The 17,982-nt window shown below is 47.4% G+C and overlaps 1 protein-coding gene across 14 annotated transcripts in view; it reads right to left on the minus strand.

Annotated features, from left to right (window-relative positions):
- The window catches only part of caska (calcium/calmodulin-dependent serine protein kinase a), a 63,411-nt gene that overhangs the window by 29,248 nt on the left and 16,181 nt on the right, over positions 1 to 17,982 (minus strand). For all 14 annotated transcript variants that reach the window (XM_062402185.1, XM_062402197.1, XM_062402195.1 and 11 more), the window contains exons 2-5: positions 7,313 to 7,425; positions 2,617 to 2,722; positions 819 to 896; positions 658 to 730 (exon numbers count right to left, since the gene is read on the minus strand). In XM_062402185.1, the coding sequence (XP_062258169.1) occupies positions 658 to 730; positions 819 to 896; positions 2,617 to 2,722; positions 7,313 to 7,425 (370 nt within the window). The remainder of the gene's footprint in view (positions 1 to 657; positions 731 to 818; positions 897 to 2,616; positions 2,723 to 7,312; positions 7,426 to 17,982) is intronic.

Consider the following 17,982-nt stretch of genomic DNA (forward strand, 5'->3'; position numbering starts at 1 on the left):
GAGAGACACATTGATCCACACACTGAGCATTAAAGTCACTACAGAGAGGGAACTGTGTGATCACCCCCCCCCATAGAAACCAGGCTGATTCTACTCTTTATCAGAGTGGCTTCAATCTGGCTGAGACACAACAGCTACCTGCAGGACACACAATTACCGGGGCCTGACGCACAATCTCACAGCGACTGCAGTGACGCAGGCACCGGTCTGTTCACACAGACGTGAAATCACAAGCACACAAACAGCACGTGAGGGAGAAGCACCACATGCTGAGTCTGCAGAGCGTCTTATGGTCAGTCCAGTGTTTTCATTGTCACACAACTCATTCATTCATTTACTAACATGTTTATCTTGATATCATTTGAAGTCTGGAACTCGTTTGTCTCTAAAGTCCAAGTGGAGTGATGTTCGGGTCAAAGACACAAACATGAACCAGGTTTGTGAGGATGATCCTGGTTTTCAGGACTCATCACTGGACATCGGCTTGTCTGCAGGTTTACATCTCACTGAGTGTGAAGCTGCCTTCAGACCAGAGGAACCATGAAGCAGGATCTGCAGTCATCAGGTGACTTCAGGTTGAACTCAGTTATCAGGGTGAACCCCCCCCCCCCCCCCCCCACGGGTCGGCAGTGTAACTCAACCCGAGTGGAGACTTACCTTGACGTCTCGGTGGATGACGTTGTTGTCGTGGCAGTAGCGCAGCGCCTCCAGGATCTGTCTCATGTAGTGACTAAACAAACACACAACAGGAAAGTGTTGACTCCTCCAGTGAAGGCACAACACACAGAACTCAAGAACGAGCGGGGGGGACAGGTTACCTGGCCACGGCTTCACTGTACACGAACCCAGCGTCGGCCCGCTTCACGATCTCAAAGCACAGGTCGGCTCCGTCCATACTAACAAGCACAGGGAGAGAGAGAGGCTCAGTGAGGCGGGGGGGAAAGGTCACTCCTATTAAAACTTCAACACTTGTCTGCTCAGCGACCGGTCCCACAGGTGAGGACGAGACTCGACTCGGGGACGAGAAGCTGTGATTCTGTCTCAGAGGACGAAGACAGAAAACAGCTGCATCGCGGGGACGGACGCAGTCACAGGATTTATTAATATCAGATTTCAGTGTCAGTTGATTGAGAAACGTGTTAAAATCTGAGAAGATGTTTGATTAATACAACACACAGGCTCATAATTAACTTCCATGGCAGCTCCACCAGAGGGCGCTTTTATTGTTCAGGTACATTTCAAAGCTGCAAAAGGAAAATATAAATAAGAATCTGCATTTTGCACATTGTATCTGATACTGTAGTAGATCTAAATTATTAATAAGATACCTGATCAATATCTCTTTACATTTTTCATAAAGAGATCAATCCCTGCTTGTTTCATTCTTCTCAACAACCGCATTAATTCATGTATCCACATTTATCACTGTCTCTAACTCCCACCAGTGTATAATAATTTATTTTAATATATTTCATAAATCATTCAGGAGCATAAAATCACCAAGTAGAAGCAGGTGATGACAACAGAGTTTTATTCTTCAGGAGATGAATGTGACTGTGAGCTCTGATGTCTTCACATTTAGAAAATCCCTCCGGAGTCGTTTGAAGGTTCCAGTTAGAAGCAGGTTCCAGTTAGAAGCAGGTTCCAGTTAGAAGCAGGTTCCAGTTAGAAGCAGGTTCCAGTTAGAAGCAGGTTCCAGTTAGAAGCAGGTTCCAGTTAGAAGCAGGTTCCAGTTAGAAGCAGGTTCCAGTTAGAAGGTTGTCCTCACGATCAATGAGCTGCTGCAGTTAGCTCAGCTCTGTCGCTCTGCTCTCTATTCTTCTTCCACCCAATTACTGAACCCTTCTCTTTATTGTCACTAAGCCTCTGCACCAATTAAACCGGCCTGTTATGTAGGAATTGGCTGCAGCCGATCCCCCCCCCCCCCCCCCCCCTCCTCCTCCTATCACCTCACCACGCTCACATTCAGCTTGATTATCCAGCAGGGAGTCCTGGGAGATACACAGACATGTGGAGCATCTATCTTCCTGTTAGCTCAGTGGCGTCTCAGAGGAAACGTCTCCGATCCACCTGCAGTCCCACGTCAGTGTGAGAACCAAAACCTCGAGCACAAACCAGCTGCAGAGCAACCTGTGAAAATCCCTTTCAAATGGAGTTCTCCTGCTTTTCATGGAAAGTGTCCTGCACTCGGCCGAGTCGTGTGAAACCCGAGCACTTCCTGTTCGGCGATAACGGAATTAAACGATCAAGGAATTAGTTCTGGAAGAAGAGGAGAGATGGAGCGGCTCTGAGAAGAGCTGGAGGTAGCAGCGAGTGTGAAATCTTAATCTCATCTCTTTCCCCTCATATATACAGTACTGCACTCCTTTATTACCCCACCCCCACCCGCACCCCCACCTAACAAGCTTTCTCATATCAGTGCAGATTATATAAAACCGCTGCAGGCTCGCGTTCCTCTAACGCTGTCGCCTTCTCACTGTATCTCCCACAAACCACCTCTTCTTCACACACAGTGACACCTCCACCCTGGTCTCCTACAGGTGCAGCACTTACTCTTACCCCCACGTGTGTGTGTGTGTGTGTGTGTGTGTGTGTGTGTGTGTGTGAGATCCTTACTACTCAAACACCATGTAGAGCATCCCATCTGAGCTGTACGTCTCCAGCAGCTCCACGATGTGGGGGTGTTTCAGCATGTGACAGATACTCGCCTCCCTCTTCAGATCTGAAACACAAACACACAAACAGATATTATAACCACAAGCTTACAGATCCATATTCTATCAACACAGAATAAATGCAGGCACAAAAAGTCTTATTTTCTTTATTCAAGATCAACATAATTGGTTGTATTTGCTAATACACTTAGCAAACTGTAAAACATCACACACGTCTCTGAGTGTTTTTCACCTGTAACAAAATGACATGTACAGTTTCTCATTTCTTCTGTGTCTCAGGAGAAAAGAGCTTTGTGTTGTTGTGCTGGTGTGAGAAGCTGCGTCTGTTTCCTCTCCCCAGTGATTCCTCTAAAGAGCGAGTCTGCATGGTTCCTTTCAGCTTCAGTAACCCACCCCCCCCCATACCCCCTTCATTAGGAGCCAATTAAAGTGGGAGATGTTTATTTCCGGCAGCAGTAAGAGGATCTGAAATAATAGGAGTGATACAAACATACGGCACTGGAGCCAAACGAGACTTGTTGCCAGTTTGCATGTGAGACCTCAGAGGAGCTTTCTGTGGATCTGCAGGAAACCTCAGGTCCAACTGTTTGAAATGCAGAGTTGTGGAGATGAGGAGGCTGCAGGGTTCAGACCCTCTTCACTGGAGAGGGTGAAGAACGGAGAGAAGCACGGAGGAGAGATGTCCGGGTGTTCTCCACTTTATAATCTCATCTTTTCACGTGAAACTACCTGGTGTGTTCCATCAATATAGAGTCTTCTGTTGGTGGAACAATTTCACATGGGGAAACTAACTCATTAAAAACAAGGACAAGGGGAAGATGAGGAGGAGGATGAGGAGGTGGAGGAAGAAGAGAAAAAGGAAGAAGTAGAAGAGGAGAATGAAGAAGGACGATGAGGTAGAAGACAGGTTTCAAACCTAAAGATTCATTTCAGTTTGTTAGCAACTGAAAACTGAAGCTGTTCCAGTCTCCATCCTTCCATCCATTCCTCTGGAGCAGAGAGAAATCCATCACCACCTCCATGAGGCAGCTCGGTCTCATTCTCTCAGATTCCATCAGCAGCGCTCTTACGTTTATTATATTAACGTTTAATATCCGCCTCTCGTGGTGAAACAGCAGCAGATGGAGCCAGAATATACATACACCTCACTGGACCGCTGAGGAAAACATGAAATACTCCACATACCGCTGGAGGCCACAAAACACACCCGTACACACACACACACACACACTTACACACTTACACACACACAAACTGTAATGCTAAGTCACTGTAATGGGCTGCTATGTATGCAGTGACATTTTAATTAAAGCTTCAGAGTTGACGCCCTGAGCCACTCGTGTGCCGTGAGCCTCTGCTCTAAACATCACACTAATCCTCCGAGCACGAGCGTGGGCTAGCTCCAACAGGAAGCTAACGCTGCTGAAGCTGATAAGTGGCTTCCTCCAGGGCTCGCAGCCCAAACAGCTGGTGACATCTGGCTCACGTCCGTCACTGTCACTGCTGCTGGAGATCACCAAAGACACTTTATCAAATGTGAAGAAATCCACTCGACAATTTGACCGAGCTGAAGACCACTGCAGGGACGACATGTCCACTGCTTGTCTGTGTGTGTCTGTGTGTGTCTGTGTGTGTCTGTGTGTGTGAGAGAGAGTGCATTAGCACTCAATGCAACTAATGTTGTGGTCAAAGTGCAAGAAGCAGGAAGTGCTGTGGGACATTTCCCGTGGGACGCTTAAGACTTGTGGACAAAAGAGTGTAAAGATGTGGATGTGTTTTAATGACGGATCCTGTGGAACAAGTTTGTGAAGCCTGGTTCTCTGTGGATCTCTGTGGATCTCTGTGGTTCTCTGTGGTTCTCTGTGGTTCTCTGTGGATCTCTGTGGATCTCTGTGGATCTCTGTGGTTCTCTGTGGATCTCTGTGGATCTCTGTGGTTCCCTGTGGTTCTCTGTGGTTCTCTGTGGATCTCTGTGGATCTCTGTGGATCTCTGTGGTTCCCTGTGGTTCTCTGTGGTTCTCTGTGGTTCTCTGTGGTTCCCTGTGGTTCTCTGTGGTTCTCTGTGGATCTCTGTGGATCTCTGTGGTTCTCTGTGGTTCTCTGTGGATCTCTGTGGTTCTCTGTGGATCTCTGTGGTTCTCTGTGGATCTCTGTGGTTCTCTGTGGTTCTCTGTGGATCTCTGTGGATCTCTGTGGATCTCTGTGGTTCTCTGTGGTTCTCTGTGGATCTCTGTGGTTCTCTGTGGATCTACGTCATCATCACTGTGGATCTCTGTGGTTCTCTGTGGTTCTCTGTGGTTCTCTGTGGTTCTCTGTGGACCTACGTCATCATCACTGTGGATCTCTGTGGTTCTCTGTGGTTCTCTGTGGATCTCTGTGGATCTCTGTGGTTCTCTGTGGATCTACGTCATCATCACTGTGGATCTCTGTGGTTCTCTGTGGATCTACGTCATCATCACTGTGGATCTCTGTGGTTCTCTGTGGTTCTCTGTGGATCTCTGTGGTTCTCTGTGGTTCTCTGTGGATCTCTGTGGTTCTCTGTGGATCTACCTCATCATCTCTGTGGATCTCTGTGGATCTCTATGGATCTCTGTGGATCTCTGTGGATCTACCTCATCATCTCTGTGGATCTCTGTGGTTCTCTGTGGTTCTCTGTGGATCTCTGTGGATCTCTGTGGTTCTCTGTGGTTCTCTGTGGTTCTCTGTGGTTCTCTGTGGTTCTCTGTGGTTCTCTGTGGATCTCTGTGGTTCTCTGTGGATCTCTGTGGTTCTCTGTGGATCTCTGTGGTTCTCTGTGGTTCTACGTCATCATCATCAGCCTTGTGCCATCTCCCTTTCCAGCGGTTCCCCAGCTTCACTTTCTGTTCATGTGTCAGAGTCGTATTGAGTGAACAGATGTGATCTCTACAGGGATCCATGTTCCTCCTGCTGGGAGTCAAAGCTCACAGGAGGAGGCAGCCATGCTTCCACAGCTACACAACACACACCTACAGTTGTGTGTTGTGATAGTGCGTCTGTGTCTGTTCCAGTCCTGACACTGGTTTCCCACTTAGAACATGTCACAACAATGTAATGGAAACAGAAAACCACAGAAACACAGAGCTGCAGCTTCAACAGCTCTGCAGGTGAAAGACGGAGGAGGTGAGAGATGGGAGAGGAAATGATGAGTGGAGGGAAAGAGAGGAAGAGAGGAAGAGGAGAAGGAGAGAGTGAAGGAATGAGAGAACAGAGGAGGCGGAGCAACGAGAGGAGGCGATGTCACATGATGAATTTACTCATTCTCTGGCTTTTCTCTCTCTTCCCCTCGGAAGTCTGACCTATTCATCAGACAGGCCTCTGGACAGGCTGCAGAGAAACAAGCTGGTGTGTGTGTCTGTGTGTGTCTGTGTGTGTCTGTGTGTGTCAGCCCCCCCCTGCCCAGTCCATTGCAGAGACACAAATCATTTGACCCACTTCCCTTGGTCTGTATCCGTTCAGGGTGTTTGCATGTGGGCTTGATTACTGTGTTGTTGTGCAGCTGTCCGCTCAAGTGAAACCACAGAACAACAACCAGAGAGAGAGAGAGAGAGAGAGAGAGAGAGAGAGAGAGAGAGAGAGAGAGAGAGAGAGAGAGAGAGAGAGAGAGAGAGAGAGAGAGATGGGGGGATGAAAATAAAAGGAAATCAACAATGAGAAGCTGACGTCTGGTTTTGGGGTTTGATGGATTTCTGAGGGCTACAGAGGAAGGACTGTGATTAGATATAAATGACCAGGGAGTGTGCTGACCAGGAAACAAACACACATACACACACACACACAAACACACACACACACACACGTGTGAACATAAATAATGCCGATGAAGAGAAATGGCCCCGGCACAGTGTTGGACAAGCTACAATGGAAATTTCATTTCAGAGTTTTCTGTGATCCTTCAGGATTGATTTTCCTCAGAGCTTCATGTGAGAACAGAGAAATGACAAAATACCCAGAACATGTAATCTGGACTCCGTCGGTAAACCTCGTCGCTGAGGGGGGGCGGAGGACACGGTGAAGATGGACGTCCAGCGGGTATCACCCAGACGCCACCGTGTGAAGGTGACGGCTGTGATGAAGTGGTGAAGCAGGTAGAACTGCTGCCAACCCACACAGCTCTTCACCTCCTGGATTACTGTACGAGCTGGGATGACAGAGTTCAGTGACTAGAAAGAGAAACGTCATCATGTGCAGTGGAACCTCTCTGGTGTCACGTCTGGAACACGTCCACGTTCCTCCTCACACTCTCACACTCATCCTCAACATCCTCTCCAGAGCCTCGCAGAGAGGCAGCGTGGAGCAGACGTGTGACGCCACCAGGAGGAAGGAACAAACATGATGTGTGACGCCACCCTCACCTTTCACCACCAACTCAAATCTAAGCAGCTGATCGTCCAATGAATGTTTTACCAAATATTCCTTTACAGTGTTCTCGACAGAAACTGAGGTAAAGCCTCCGGCCACTGGGTGACGCCGGCGCGGAGGAGAACATTTTTTGACACAATGTTTACACAAGCATCAGGATACAGACCTGATCATATTTCACTGTTTAACAGGGAAGGAGCAAGAAGTCGTTATCTTCAGTCATATTTATGAGCGAGCAACGGGCTGTGACCTCTTACCCTCGGTGCTGAGTCCTGGGCTGGAGGTGAACTCGGCCACGTCCACGATCTTGACAGCGAACTGCTGCCCCGTCTCCCGGTTGATGCATCTCCTCACCACGCTGAAGGGCCCCCTGAAAACAACACACTGCGTTAGGTCTCAAGAAGATCCTGTTACACCTGCAGAGGAAACAGACTCCAAACACAACACTGACACTTTATATTATTATATACTATCATTTTGCACGATGGATTTGTTTTGTATTCTTCTGTTTAATTGTAGAGTTTTGTGTATTTTACGCAGCAGCAGGTTGTCGCTCCGACTCGTTCACGACAACAGGAACATGAGGGAACGTTCAGGAGAGTCTCACAGAAATCCACAGACACAAAATAAATAAATCACATATCACACAACCTCAGTGGTGATTTCACAGCTAAACACAAACACTACCCCTGGCTGCAGCAGACTGAACGCCATGTGTGAGTGTGTCGGTGTTGGTATGTGAGTCTGTGTGTGTGTGTTAGTGTGTAAGGAGTCTTTGTGCACATACACAGACTGGTTGAACAGATGGTGATCAAGCTAAAGCTGCTTAGCGTCAGAAGGGTGAGGTAGAGCGGCAACGTGCCCAAACATGCAGGAGACACCTACACACACGCACAGACACACACACACACACACATACACACAACACTATGAGCAGTGATGAGTAAACTGTCACTTTGACCAATGGGAACATGTGTGTGTCTATGTGCCTGCAGCCATCACATTAACAAACACACATGCACTGGGTCACCAGTCTAATGACCACATGATGGATATCTACTTAAAAAATATGCTATATTCTATAATAAGCTGTTAATCATCTGATGCTCCATCAACTGATTGAAAGTGATGAAGAGGTGATCAGCTTCTTCTTCACTTTGAGTTGAACGAAACACTCTGATGTACATTTTGCACATTTTAACTCAGCACACAGAAACTGGAAAGAAATGAAAGAGAGAAAAATGAAAAGGCTTTTTCTCCTGGAATCTTTTGAGCTGTGCAGATCTGAGGTCTGTGGGGAAAACTGCTGCTCAGACTCAAACACAACACCAGCTCCCAATCAGCCAAGTGGTTCGGTGCAGGACGTCAGCGCTGAGAGCCGAGGGGAAAGTCTCTGAGACAAAACTCCAGCAGGAATATGCTTCACCCGTAACTTTGTTGGAGCCGGTGCAGCGGGTCAGAGAGCTCTCATTAGTAATGCAGCCGAGTGCTCCTCTGCCGCCATATCCCCCCCCACGCCACAGTCCAGTCACTTCACCTCTGTCCCCCCGTCGCAGCACAGCAAATGTCAGGCCTGGCTCCGGGCTGCGCTCTGTACCACGACGTACAGGAGGCCGGACAGGGAGGGGACAGACAGAGGGAGGACGGAGGACGAGCTGAGCAGCAGCGTGGACAGAGAGCTGTGACTGGAATACAAAATGTGAAGAGGAGGAGGTGGAACTGTGACGGTTAAAGGTCGATGAGGAGAAGCAGAGCGTCTTTTCTGAAACGCAGTGGGATCCCAGGTAAAGAGAAGCCAATTAAATATGAATCTAATAACAAAACAGAATCTGCAGAAAGTCACTGTCTGTAAAGACGGAGCCGATCAATCAATCAATCAATAAGTCGATTGACATAATTGTCTATAAACTGTAGAAAAAGATGGACGACATGTCAGCTCCAACAAGTGAAGCCAAATCCTTGTAATCGCCCCCTGGTGGCTGGCTGCTTTACACATCATTGACTCCACCTCCTCCATGTTAGCTAATGGGACATGGACAGAGCTTCATGCTCTCATCAAGTGTTCATGATATGTTCAATGTACTAGAATCATTTAGCTCAGTGGACCTAACTAGGGATGGGCATTCGATTAAATGGTCTTAATTGATCGTCGGGAAAATTAACGATCGATTTTCGATTAATCATTAATATTTTTTAATTAAAATTCACTATTTATAGGCTATAAAAAAATGCTGTGAAAATATAAAAAACACAACGTGTTTCCTCATTGGGATCTTTATTACAAGATGAACTCTTGTGGCAGTGAAACGGGATCAGTTCAATGGTTACACTTGAAAATATGCGCTGCTGAACTCTTTAGCCCCGATGAGCGAGCAGCAGCTAGCCGCTGACAGCTAGCTCGATTTGACGGTTCTCGACGTCTCAGTTCGGTTGTGGTCACGCCCTCACTCCCGGAATCCCTCACCCAGACCCGGGTCTGTCTGGGTTCCCCTCCGCGTGGACTGGCGGTCCGGTGAGTAGCGATGCTAGCACCGGGCTGCTAACATCCTCGCTGTGCTGCGTTCAGGGCAGCTTGGACATTCCAACCTCCCAACAAATAGCAAATATGCAATAGTTTTCCTCGATGAAAAAAATAATGTCATCGATGAAATTCTTAATGATCAATTAATCGATCATCAATTAATTATGCCCATCCCTAGACCTAACCATCTAGGTTTTATTTTGTCATGGTCAAATTTCCTGTGTTTTATTCTGAAGCTCATCACCTTGTCAGTTTCCTCCTGTCGTCTGTATCACTACTGACCTCTGGAGGAGCAGATTTATCTTCAGTACAACAATATCTATCTAGCATTTATTAAACACTGTTATGTCCCTTGATATCCTGACAGCCTGAACACACCATCACATTGTTCAGGGAGCTGCACCCACACTGAGGCACCGTGTGCGTGTGCGCGTGCACGTGTGTGTCCACGTTCAGCATGTGTTGAGCAAAGAGCTACTCGGGAGCGGATGAGAGGCTTATTCACAGCAGCCTTAAGAAAAAGGTTTAAGAGGCACAATCTCCCGCACACATCAGGCGAGAGGGAAAGATTAACTTCAGAAATCTGGCAGCAGAGAGGAGGAGGGGAGGGGGGGGGGTGAAACTGCTTTGAACTGCAGACGGCTCGAGTGGCGGAACTGGGCGTTGGGAAAGAAATCAACCGCACATTCTGGTTCTGAATGGGACTCAGCTGCACGCAGCGTCGGCCATTATGGCTCTGAATGGAAGTCAGCTGCACACGGGCCGTTCGGATGATTCCTACACTTCAGCTGCCCTCACTTAAATAACAGGAAGAGGGGGAGGGGGGAGGGGGGAGGGTGCAGAATGAAGAGAAACATGGACGCCAAATCCATACTACGAAGTTTTGGGTTTAGAAAAGCATTTTGAAATGGAATCGATCTCCGTATCATTTTGAATCCCCGACCACACTGCCACACATATCACATGACCGCTCTGCACCAATGGGAAGGCCAGCCGCTCACTTCACAAGACGTAACGTGGACGCAGCCTGAGATGCTCTGGTGTCTTCACTGTGAATCCACTCCTGGTGTCTGATTGTTTTTCTCTGTAACTTCTCTTCTTCACAGATTAATCACCTGCATGAGATACGACTCCAGTGAGTCAGAGAAGCAGGGTCGACCAAGGTCACTCCTAACTGTGTTGAACTCATTATATCAAGATGTTCATTTAAAACCGATTTTTCCTTCTCATGATTTATTATCTTATTATTGTGGAGTAATTACATGAAACAGGTTTTTCAAGGTCACGACATGCAGCTGAGCTCCATTCGTGTGTTTTCTGTGAATCTGTGAAAGTTCTGATCTCCGTCTGGAACTCTCACGGTAACGTTGTGGTGACAAGGAGACGAGCGGCGGCTCGAGATGACACAATTGACTGTGCTCCACACACAGTGCGGTTACAGTGTGGATTACTGTGCTAAATATTTAATAGCACTCATTATGCATGGAGGAGAGGGAACATGTGAGGATCAGGCTTCCAACGTCTCCTGGGACATGAAACCAGAGCATGTTCAGTGTGTACAGGACCTTATCCAAGTTCTCTATCAGGTGCATTTTACATTTCATGTGAAACAACAGTTGACGAGTCTGTGAGATGAAATGAGACGATCGTTAACGAGCTCTGACTCCAGAAGGTCTGAACCAAACGAGGTGATATGATGATATGAGATGTGATCACATGTACATTAAAGCTGTTCACTTGTGATCACATCTTTCAGGATGGCTGTAAACAGTGGGGGGGGGGGACCGGACCTGGGTTAAGTGGATGCAGGGTGGAGGTGGGCGGAGGGCGGTTGAGGATCACAGGCTCCAGTGTGAGAAGTAAATATGTTTGACCTTTTCACGCACAGTTCACAGCAATAAGCACCTAATGACCACACCCCTCCTGCCCTCTACCCCCTGCCCTCGAGCAAACCTCACAGGTAGGAGGTGCAGCCGTGACCTGGAGCCTTAATCTCTTCACACTATGAATGACCCTGAGAGAGGATGTGGGGAGGCGGCTCGGAGGAGAGAGAGAGGCCTTCACTGCGCTCCACGCGTCACAGTAACCGACAGAATTTACAGCAACATCAAAAAGAAATGGCGCCGGAGCTGCACGCCGTCTCTGCATCTCGGTGCGGGACGCGGCAGTAAAACGTGATTTGCCGGCTGCGCTGCTCCCCAACTTCATAATGCATCAATCAAGCCCGGGTCTCATTCCGTAGAATGTCAGCAGCTTTACGAGACGCACGAGTCCGCGGCATCATTCACACCCAGACTGGCCGATGGGCCGACCTGCCGTGAGGACGCCTCCGTGCACACGCGTGGCGTCCACAGACAGGAAGGACGAAGAGGACAGGAAGTCAGCGTCGACAACAACCTTCAGTGTTTCAGATGATGCTTCACAGATGTTATGAGATATAAAACAGATAAACAAGAGATAATGTAGAAACAATCATCCACACACACACACACACACACACACTCACACACACACACACACTGCTTGACATGAGGTTACACAACCAGTCGAACACGGTTTCATCATGTTTGTTAGTGGTTGAGATTTGATTTGGTCCAGTCGGTACCAGCAGGATCATGTGGACTTCAGTTACCAACCCAGGAGCAGGCTGGGCTCTTTCAGGAGGGGGGGGGGGGGCTAAAGAGACAGGAGCTAAAACCAAGCATTTTTTCCCAGAGGCTGAAAGAGGAACTGCAGCGATGGACAGGCTGTGGACATGTGTCTTCAGATCATTAGATCAAGTGAACCTGTTAGAGTCATAACACTAACTCGGATCATCAACCTGAGCAGCAGCAGAATACGTTTCAAAATCAACATGTCTCCGTGTCCACGCTGCCTGATTGATTGAGCATCATGAAGCCCTCGTCAGCTGACTAGCTGGTCAGCTGATTGGCCGGTCGGCTCGGACGCAGAGCGAATTGTTAAGCAGCAGTGAATTGACAGGTCCTCCACTCGTCCACTGGCTGAGCTGTCTCTGTCTCACTCAGGTGGAGACACACACATCGATTCAGCTGTCGACAGCGAAGCTTCACTGCTGCAGGATCTTCTCTCGCTCTCACGTGAAATAAGTGACACAAACATCCCATAATAACCATAATCACCATCATAACGCAGCTTGATGCATCAGGGACATAAACACAGAGAACACCGGCTCGGATGGGGCAGCTGAAACTACGGAGAAAACACACACACACACACACACACACACACACACACACACACACACACACACACACACACACACACACACACACACACACACACACACACACACACACACACACACACACACACACACACACACACACACACACACACACACACACACACACACAGCTCCACCTGCCCTCAAGTGAACCAGACACCAAAACAAAGACGAGGAGAGAGACACACACACACACACACACACACACACACACACACACACACACACACACACACACACACACACACACACACACACACACACACACACACACACACACACACACACACACACACACACACACACACACACACACACACACACACACACACACAGAGAAGATGTCCTGAGGGAAGTTGTGTTTAACTCGGGTCAACTGAGCAACGAGTATAATAATGATTCATAATGAGTTGTTGGTACTTTCACTGCTTTGTTTAAACACATTGTGCAATGCTGAATTATCGTGGACTAAACGTACCAAACAGCACAAACACCCCTGACCTACGTGTGTGTGTGTGTGTGTGTGTGTGTGTCGGTGTGTGTGTGTGTGTCTGCTAACAGCGAACCACCTCTGATGTTCAGTAACATCAACACTTCTGTATTAGATTAGCTGGGTTGTTCACACACTGTCATAACACAACAGAGATCATAGTCTCCTCGTGTGCAAGTGTGAGAGCAGCTCTCTGAACCACTGCAGTCGTTTAGTGTGTGTGTGTGTGTGTGTGTGTGTGTGTGTGTGTGTGTGTGTCTGTTGTCTATCCTCCCAGTGCCATAAATTCAATTAAACGTCTGACATTTCCCAGCGTCTGCCCGGGGGCTTTGCTGTGCCGACACAAGACGAGCAGACAATGAGAAACCGACAAACACAACAACAGAGAGAAAGAGAGCGAGGGAGCGACACAATAAAATACAACCGTCGTTTAGAGCAAAGGGTGAACGTCTGTGGAGGAGACACAAGCAAAGGGTTTTCATCAACAAGAGAAGAAACCAACACACACCCCAACACCTTGACTCCTCACATGTCCCTTCATCCTCATCCTCCTCATCCTCAGTGATCCTCTCTACCTCCCTCACTCCCCTCCTCTCTCTGTCCACGTCCTAATCTCTCCATCCTCTCTCTGGCGTAGTGGTTACGTAAGGAGCCACAGCTTATTCACGCTCCCATGGGGATTAGACAGAAGCCTGGACATGCCAGCACCTGCAATGCTCATTGGCAGCAACCCGCCAACACACACACAGACACACACCAAAACATGTTCACACACACACACACACACTGCAGCAGAGAACAGGTGACAACCCGCCTCACACAGAGAGGCAGGTGGAGCAGGTGCCGTAGTTGACAACACGCTGTAGTCGCCATAGCCATTCTGTAGTTTGATGAGTGCTGCAATTTTATCAGCCAACTATATATAAATATATATATATATATATATTGTTGCAGAAGAAGCGACGCCCCGTTTATCCAGGAACATAAATATGAATTTGGCAGGTTTTTCCAAAGATCAGATCTAAGTGCGGTGATTAGAAAGCAGAGCTCCTGAGGCCAGTGAAGACGCATGTTCAGAAGATCCAGATGCACTGGAAATCGTTTGATAATAGGACCATGAGCCTGTGAATGGGAATCGAACCCTGAGGTGACTGGAGAGACTCCTTCTCCAGATGATGATCATTCACTCCTCAACCATAAGTTACACATCGACCGAGCCTTTCATCGCTCGGCTGGTAATTAACTGAGTAGTCTTTTTATTTCTCTATAATAAATCTGAATCCTGCAGAATCAGCTGCAGTTTCTGTTTGATGTGTCAGAGCTCTGTGGGGGGGGGGGGCTTCTCTCTCCAAGGGTCGTCAATTCTGTCAGAAACGAGGCTGAAACCAAGAAGAAGGGATGTGACATAAATAATGGAAGCATTTATAACTGATGCTTTTCATTTATAAAGCAACAAATGCATTATGTGTGTGTGAGTGACAGCTCAGAGTCCTCCAGCTAAAGGCCTCTCCTGCCTCCCCCCACGAGGCTGTGCATGAATGAGCAGGCGACATGTTCCCAGGTGGCTCAGCAGAAGGAGACGAGCCTGAACCCTGAGACTCTCCAGCAGATCTGGAAAGATTCACTCAGTCACCACAGATTCATTCTGCCTGAAATACACAAACTGAAATCATCCGTTTGATCTATTGGACATCACCTTCTACAAATATCCCTGCTTTGCACTGTAGGCACCATGCATTATGTATCTATATCATATTTATCTTTCAGAAAATCTTTCCAAAAAGAGTTTTATAGGAGATGAATCAGGACCAGAAATCCAATTGATCCATTTTAAATAGTTGCATTATATTGAGCAGCAACCAATGACCAAGCTGCAAACACTGCACTGAGAGAGAGAGAGAGAGAGAGAGGAGCCATTCTGTGTGTAAAGCAGCACTAACAGGTCTTAATGAAGGGAACACACATCAGGAGCACGAGTCCACAGCGGGGGGGAGAGTGAGAGGAGACGGACAGGAAGTGCTGAGGACGTGGGCGGGAGACACATGAAGTAAAGAAACAGAGGGAGGAGAATCCTCCGCTCCAATCTTCTGAGTGTTTTCGGGTCGCGAGCCAAGTGGGAGCTTTGCTGTCGGGGCTGTTTTGGGACGGAGCAGACGGAGAGCAGCCACTCGCCGGATTAACCGGATGATTTGTTGCCTAAACTTTGAGTAAGTGGCCAATCGCCTCGCTGGAAAAGGTCCTTTCTCTGCAGTCGACTTGAAGTAATTAAGATATTTAAAGTTTAACATCATACAACTCAACATCTCCAGTCAATCAAAGATCCAGACCGATACCCATGATCCTCCTGGGCATCTGTGCGTTTGCAGCGTTAATGGCGGACTGGCCGTGAGATCTATGACATCACCACACGGATAAATCATTGATCAGCTCCGGGCCACAGAGCGATCAGACGGGAACCATTAACCACGCATTATGGGCAGAATCCTCGGGAGGAGACAGCATGTTTATGATGTGAGCCCGGAGCTCGCTGTGATCTAAGAGCCACTGACGCCTCCGAAGGCCTCATGTGTTTCAGTATCTGTGCATGTGTGTGTCTCACAGCCAAGATCACGACAACACACAAGAACACAATCCCACAGGAAGAGGTTTCAAAATGACACAACAACATGATGTGAAAGAGGAGTTTAGCTTCAGATGCAGGAGTTAACTCACAGTCACCATCATCACCTGCAGGAGGTCAAAGGTCAGGAGGCGGGGCTCAGAATCAGGGTTTATTGCCAAGTAGGTTTACACAAACAAGGAATTTGCTGCAGTTATAAATATAATAACAGGAAACAAAGGATGACGTATAAATGACGAATGAAAATGATAAACAAAGGAGCTCATCACAAATCATCTACAGAAACAGCCAATGGAACAGATTATTTAGCTTATTGATTAATGTTAATTACAACTCAGTGTATCAATGATCAATAATTTCAGAAAATAATTCATAATTGGTCAGTGTTCACTCACAGATGCTGCACCTACTCAGATGAGGAATTTCCTATAAACCTGCCAATCATTTTAATAACTTATTGATTAACTGTTTGTCTCATAATCAGTAAAAAAATAAGAGAAATGTTTTCTGTTAATAGATTATTTTGCTCAAAACAAAGCAACGTAATCTGCGTAAAATACACAATTAAATATAAGGGATTTGTATTTTTGCTTAAAGGCTATTAGTCAATAAAATAATCTGCAGATTAAACACTTGCAGAATAAGTCTGAAGAAATCTGAATGCTACTGAAGTGCAGCCTCGGTCCAGTGGAACCGATGGAGAGGATGATATAAATATGAAAGGAATAAAACAACTGAACCAAATTCTATTCTTTTCCCTTATTGCCCTGCTCTTTGTAATAACTGAGCTGGGTAAAGATTCTCAGGTCAAATAGAATCAGCTCCGGACCGACCTCTGATCCCAGGACTCGCTCTCACCGACCTGAGGAAAACATCCCTTCTGGAACATTCCCCCTCTCAGAAAAGAGGAAACAGAAAACTGTTCCCTGGTGTATTTATGTTTTTTAATATTTATAACAGCACAAACAAACCCAGACACCAGATAAACCCACAACTGAAAACCGTTGTTTTCTCTTCTAATTAAAACTAATCAGTGCAATAATGAGGCTTAAGATTATAACACACTCTTTTAGGAGCAAGTAATAAAAATAATCCTATTACTGTTTAATTAGCTGCTGCAACGTCTGATTTGATCATGAACAAAAAGCTGTTCAATTATAAACAGATAAACAAATTATCCACTGCACATTTTCACTGGAGCCGTTTTATACATGAATTCTAGATTTCTGTAGTTAGTGTGTGTGAAGCAGCTGCAGCAGGTTGTTGGGTCCGACTCGCTCACAGCAACATGTCAGGAACACGTCAGGAACATGTGAAGAACACGTCAGGAACATGTCAGGAACACGTCAGGAACATGTGAGGAACACGTCAGGAACATGTGAAGAACACGTCAGGAACATGTCAGGTACACGTCAGTAACATGTGAGGAACACGTCAGGACTTCAGTGCAGGTCTGAATTCTCAGTTCAAAAGAGTTTTCCATTAGAAACAAAGATGGGGGGGGGGGGGGGGGGGGTGATAAAATAAGCCCACAGTAGAAAGCCTGAGGTCTGAAGCTGTCGCCGCCCAAAGGACAAAATAAACCATCAGGCATCTTCAGCCTCCATGGCAGCGGTCATAAACACATGGTTCAGAATTAGCTGTGGTCGCTGCTGCATGAGGTCATGGCTCAGAGTGAGGACCGGGCCGAACACTGAGCCCGGTTACAACAGAACCGCAGAGAGCTCCACAGCTCCACGTGCAGGACCACTCTGTGTAAAGGGTCGTTACATCAAATCAGAGCTTCTCCACTGAGAAGATGCTCACATCCACTCAGCTGACCCCAGACCAGCCGGGATCCTCAGGAGTGAGGAGCGGAAGCTGTGACACTAACCCCCGGCTTCCTGCCCCGGTGCCACACTCAGCTCTCAGGCTGCAGCTGCCTCGGCACCGATCGATGGGATCAATGGAACTTGTTGGACTAACACTGCGGGTCATCTTCACGATGAAGGGAGGAGCCAGAGGAGCTTCAGAGGAAACCACCACGATCACTGATGAACAGTCTGATGGTGT

The sequence above is a fragment of the Platichthys flesus genome, chromosome 13 (genome assembly GCF_949316205.1).
Source record: "Platichthys flesus chromosome 13, fPlaFle2.1, whole genome shotgun sequence".
NCBI lineage: Eukaryota > Metazoa > Chordata > Actinopteri > Pleuronectiformes > Pleuronectidae > Platichthys > Platichthys flesus.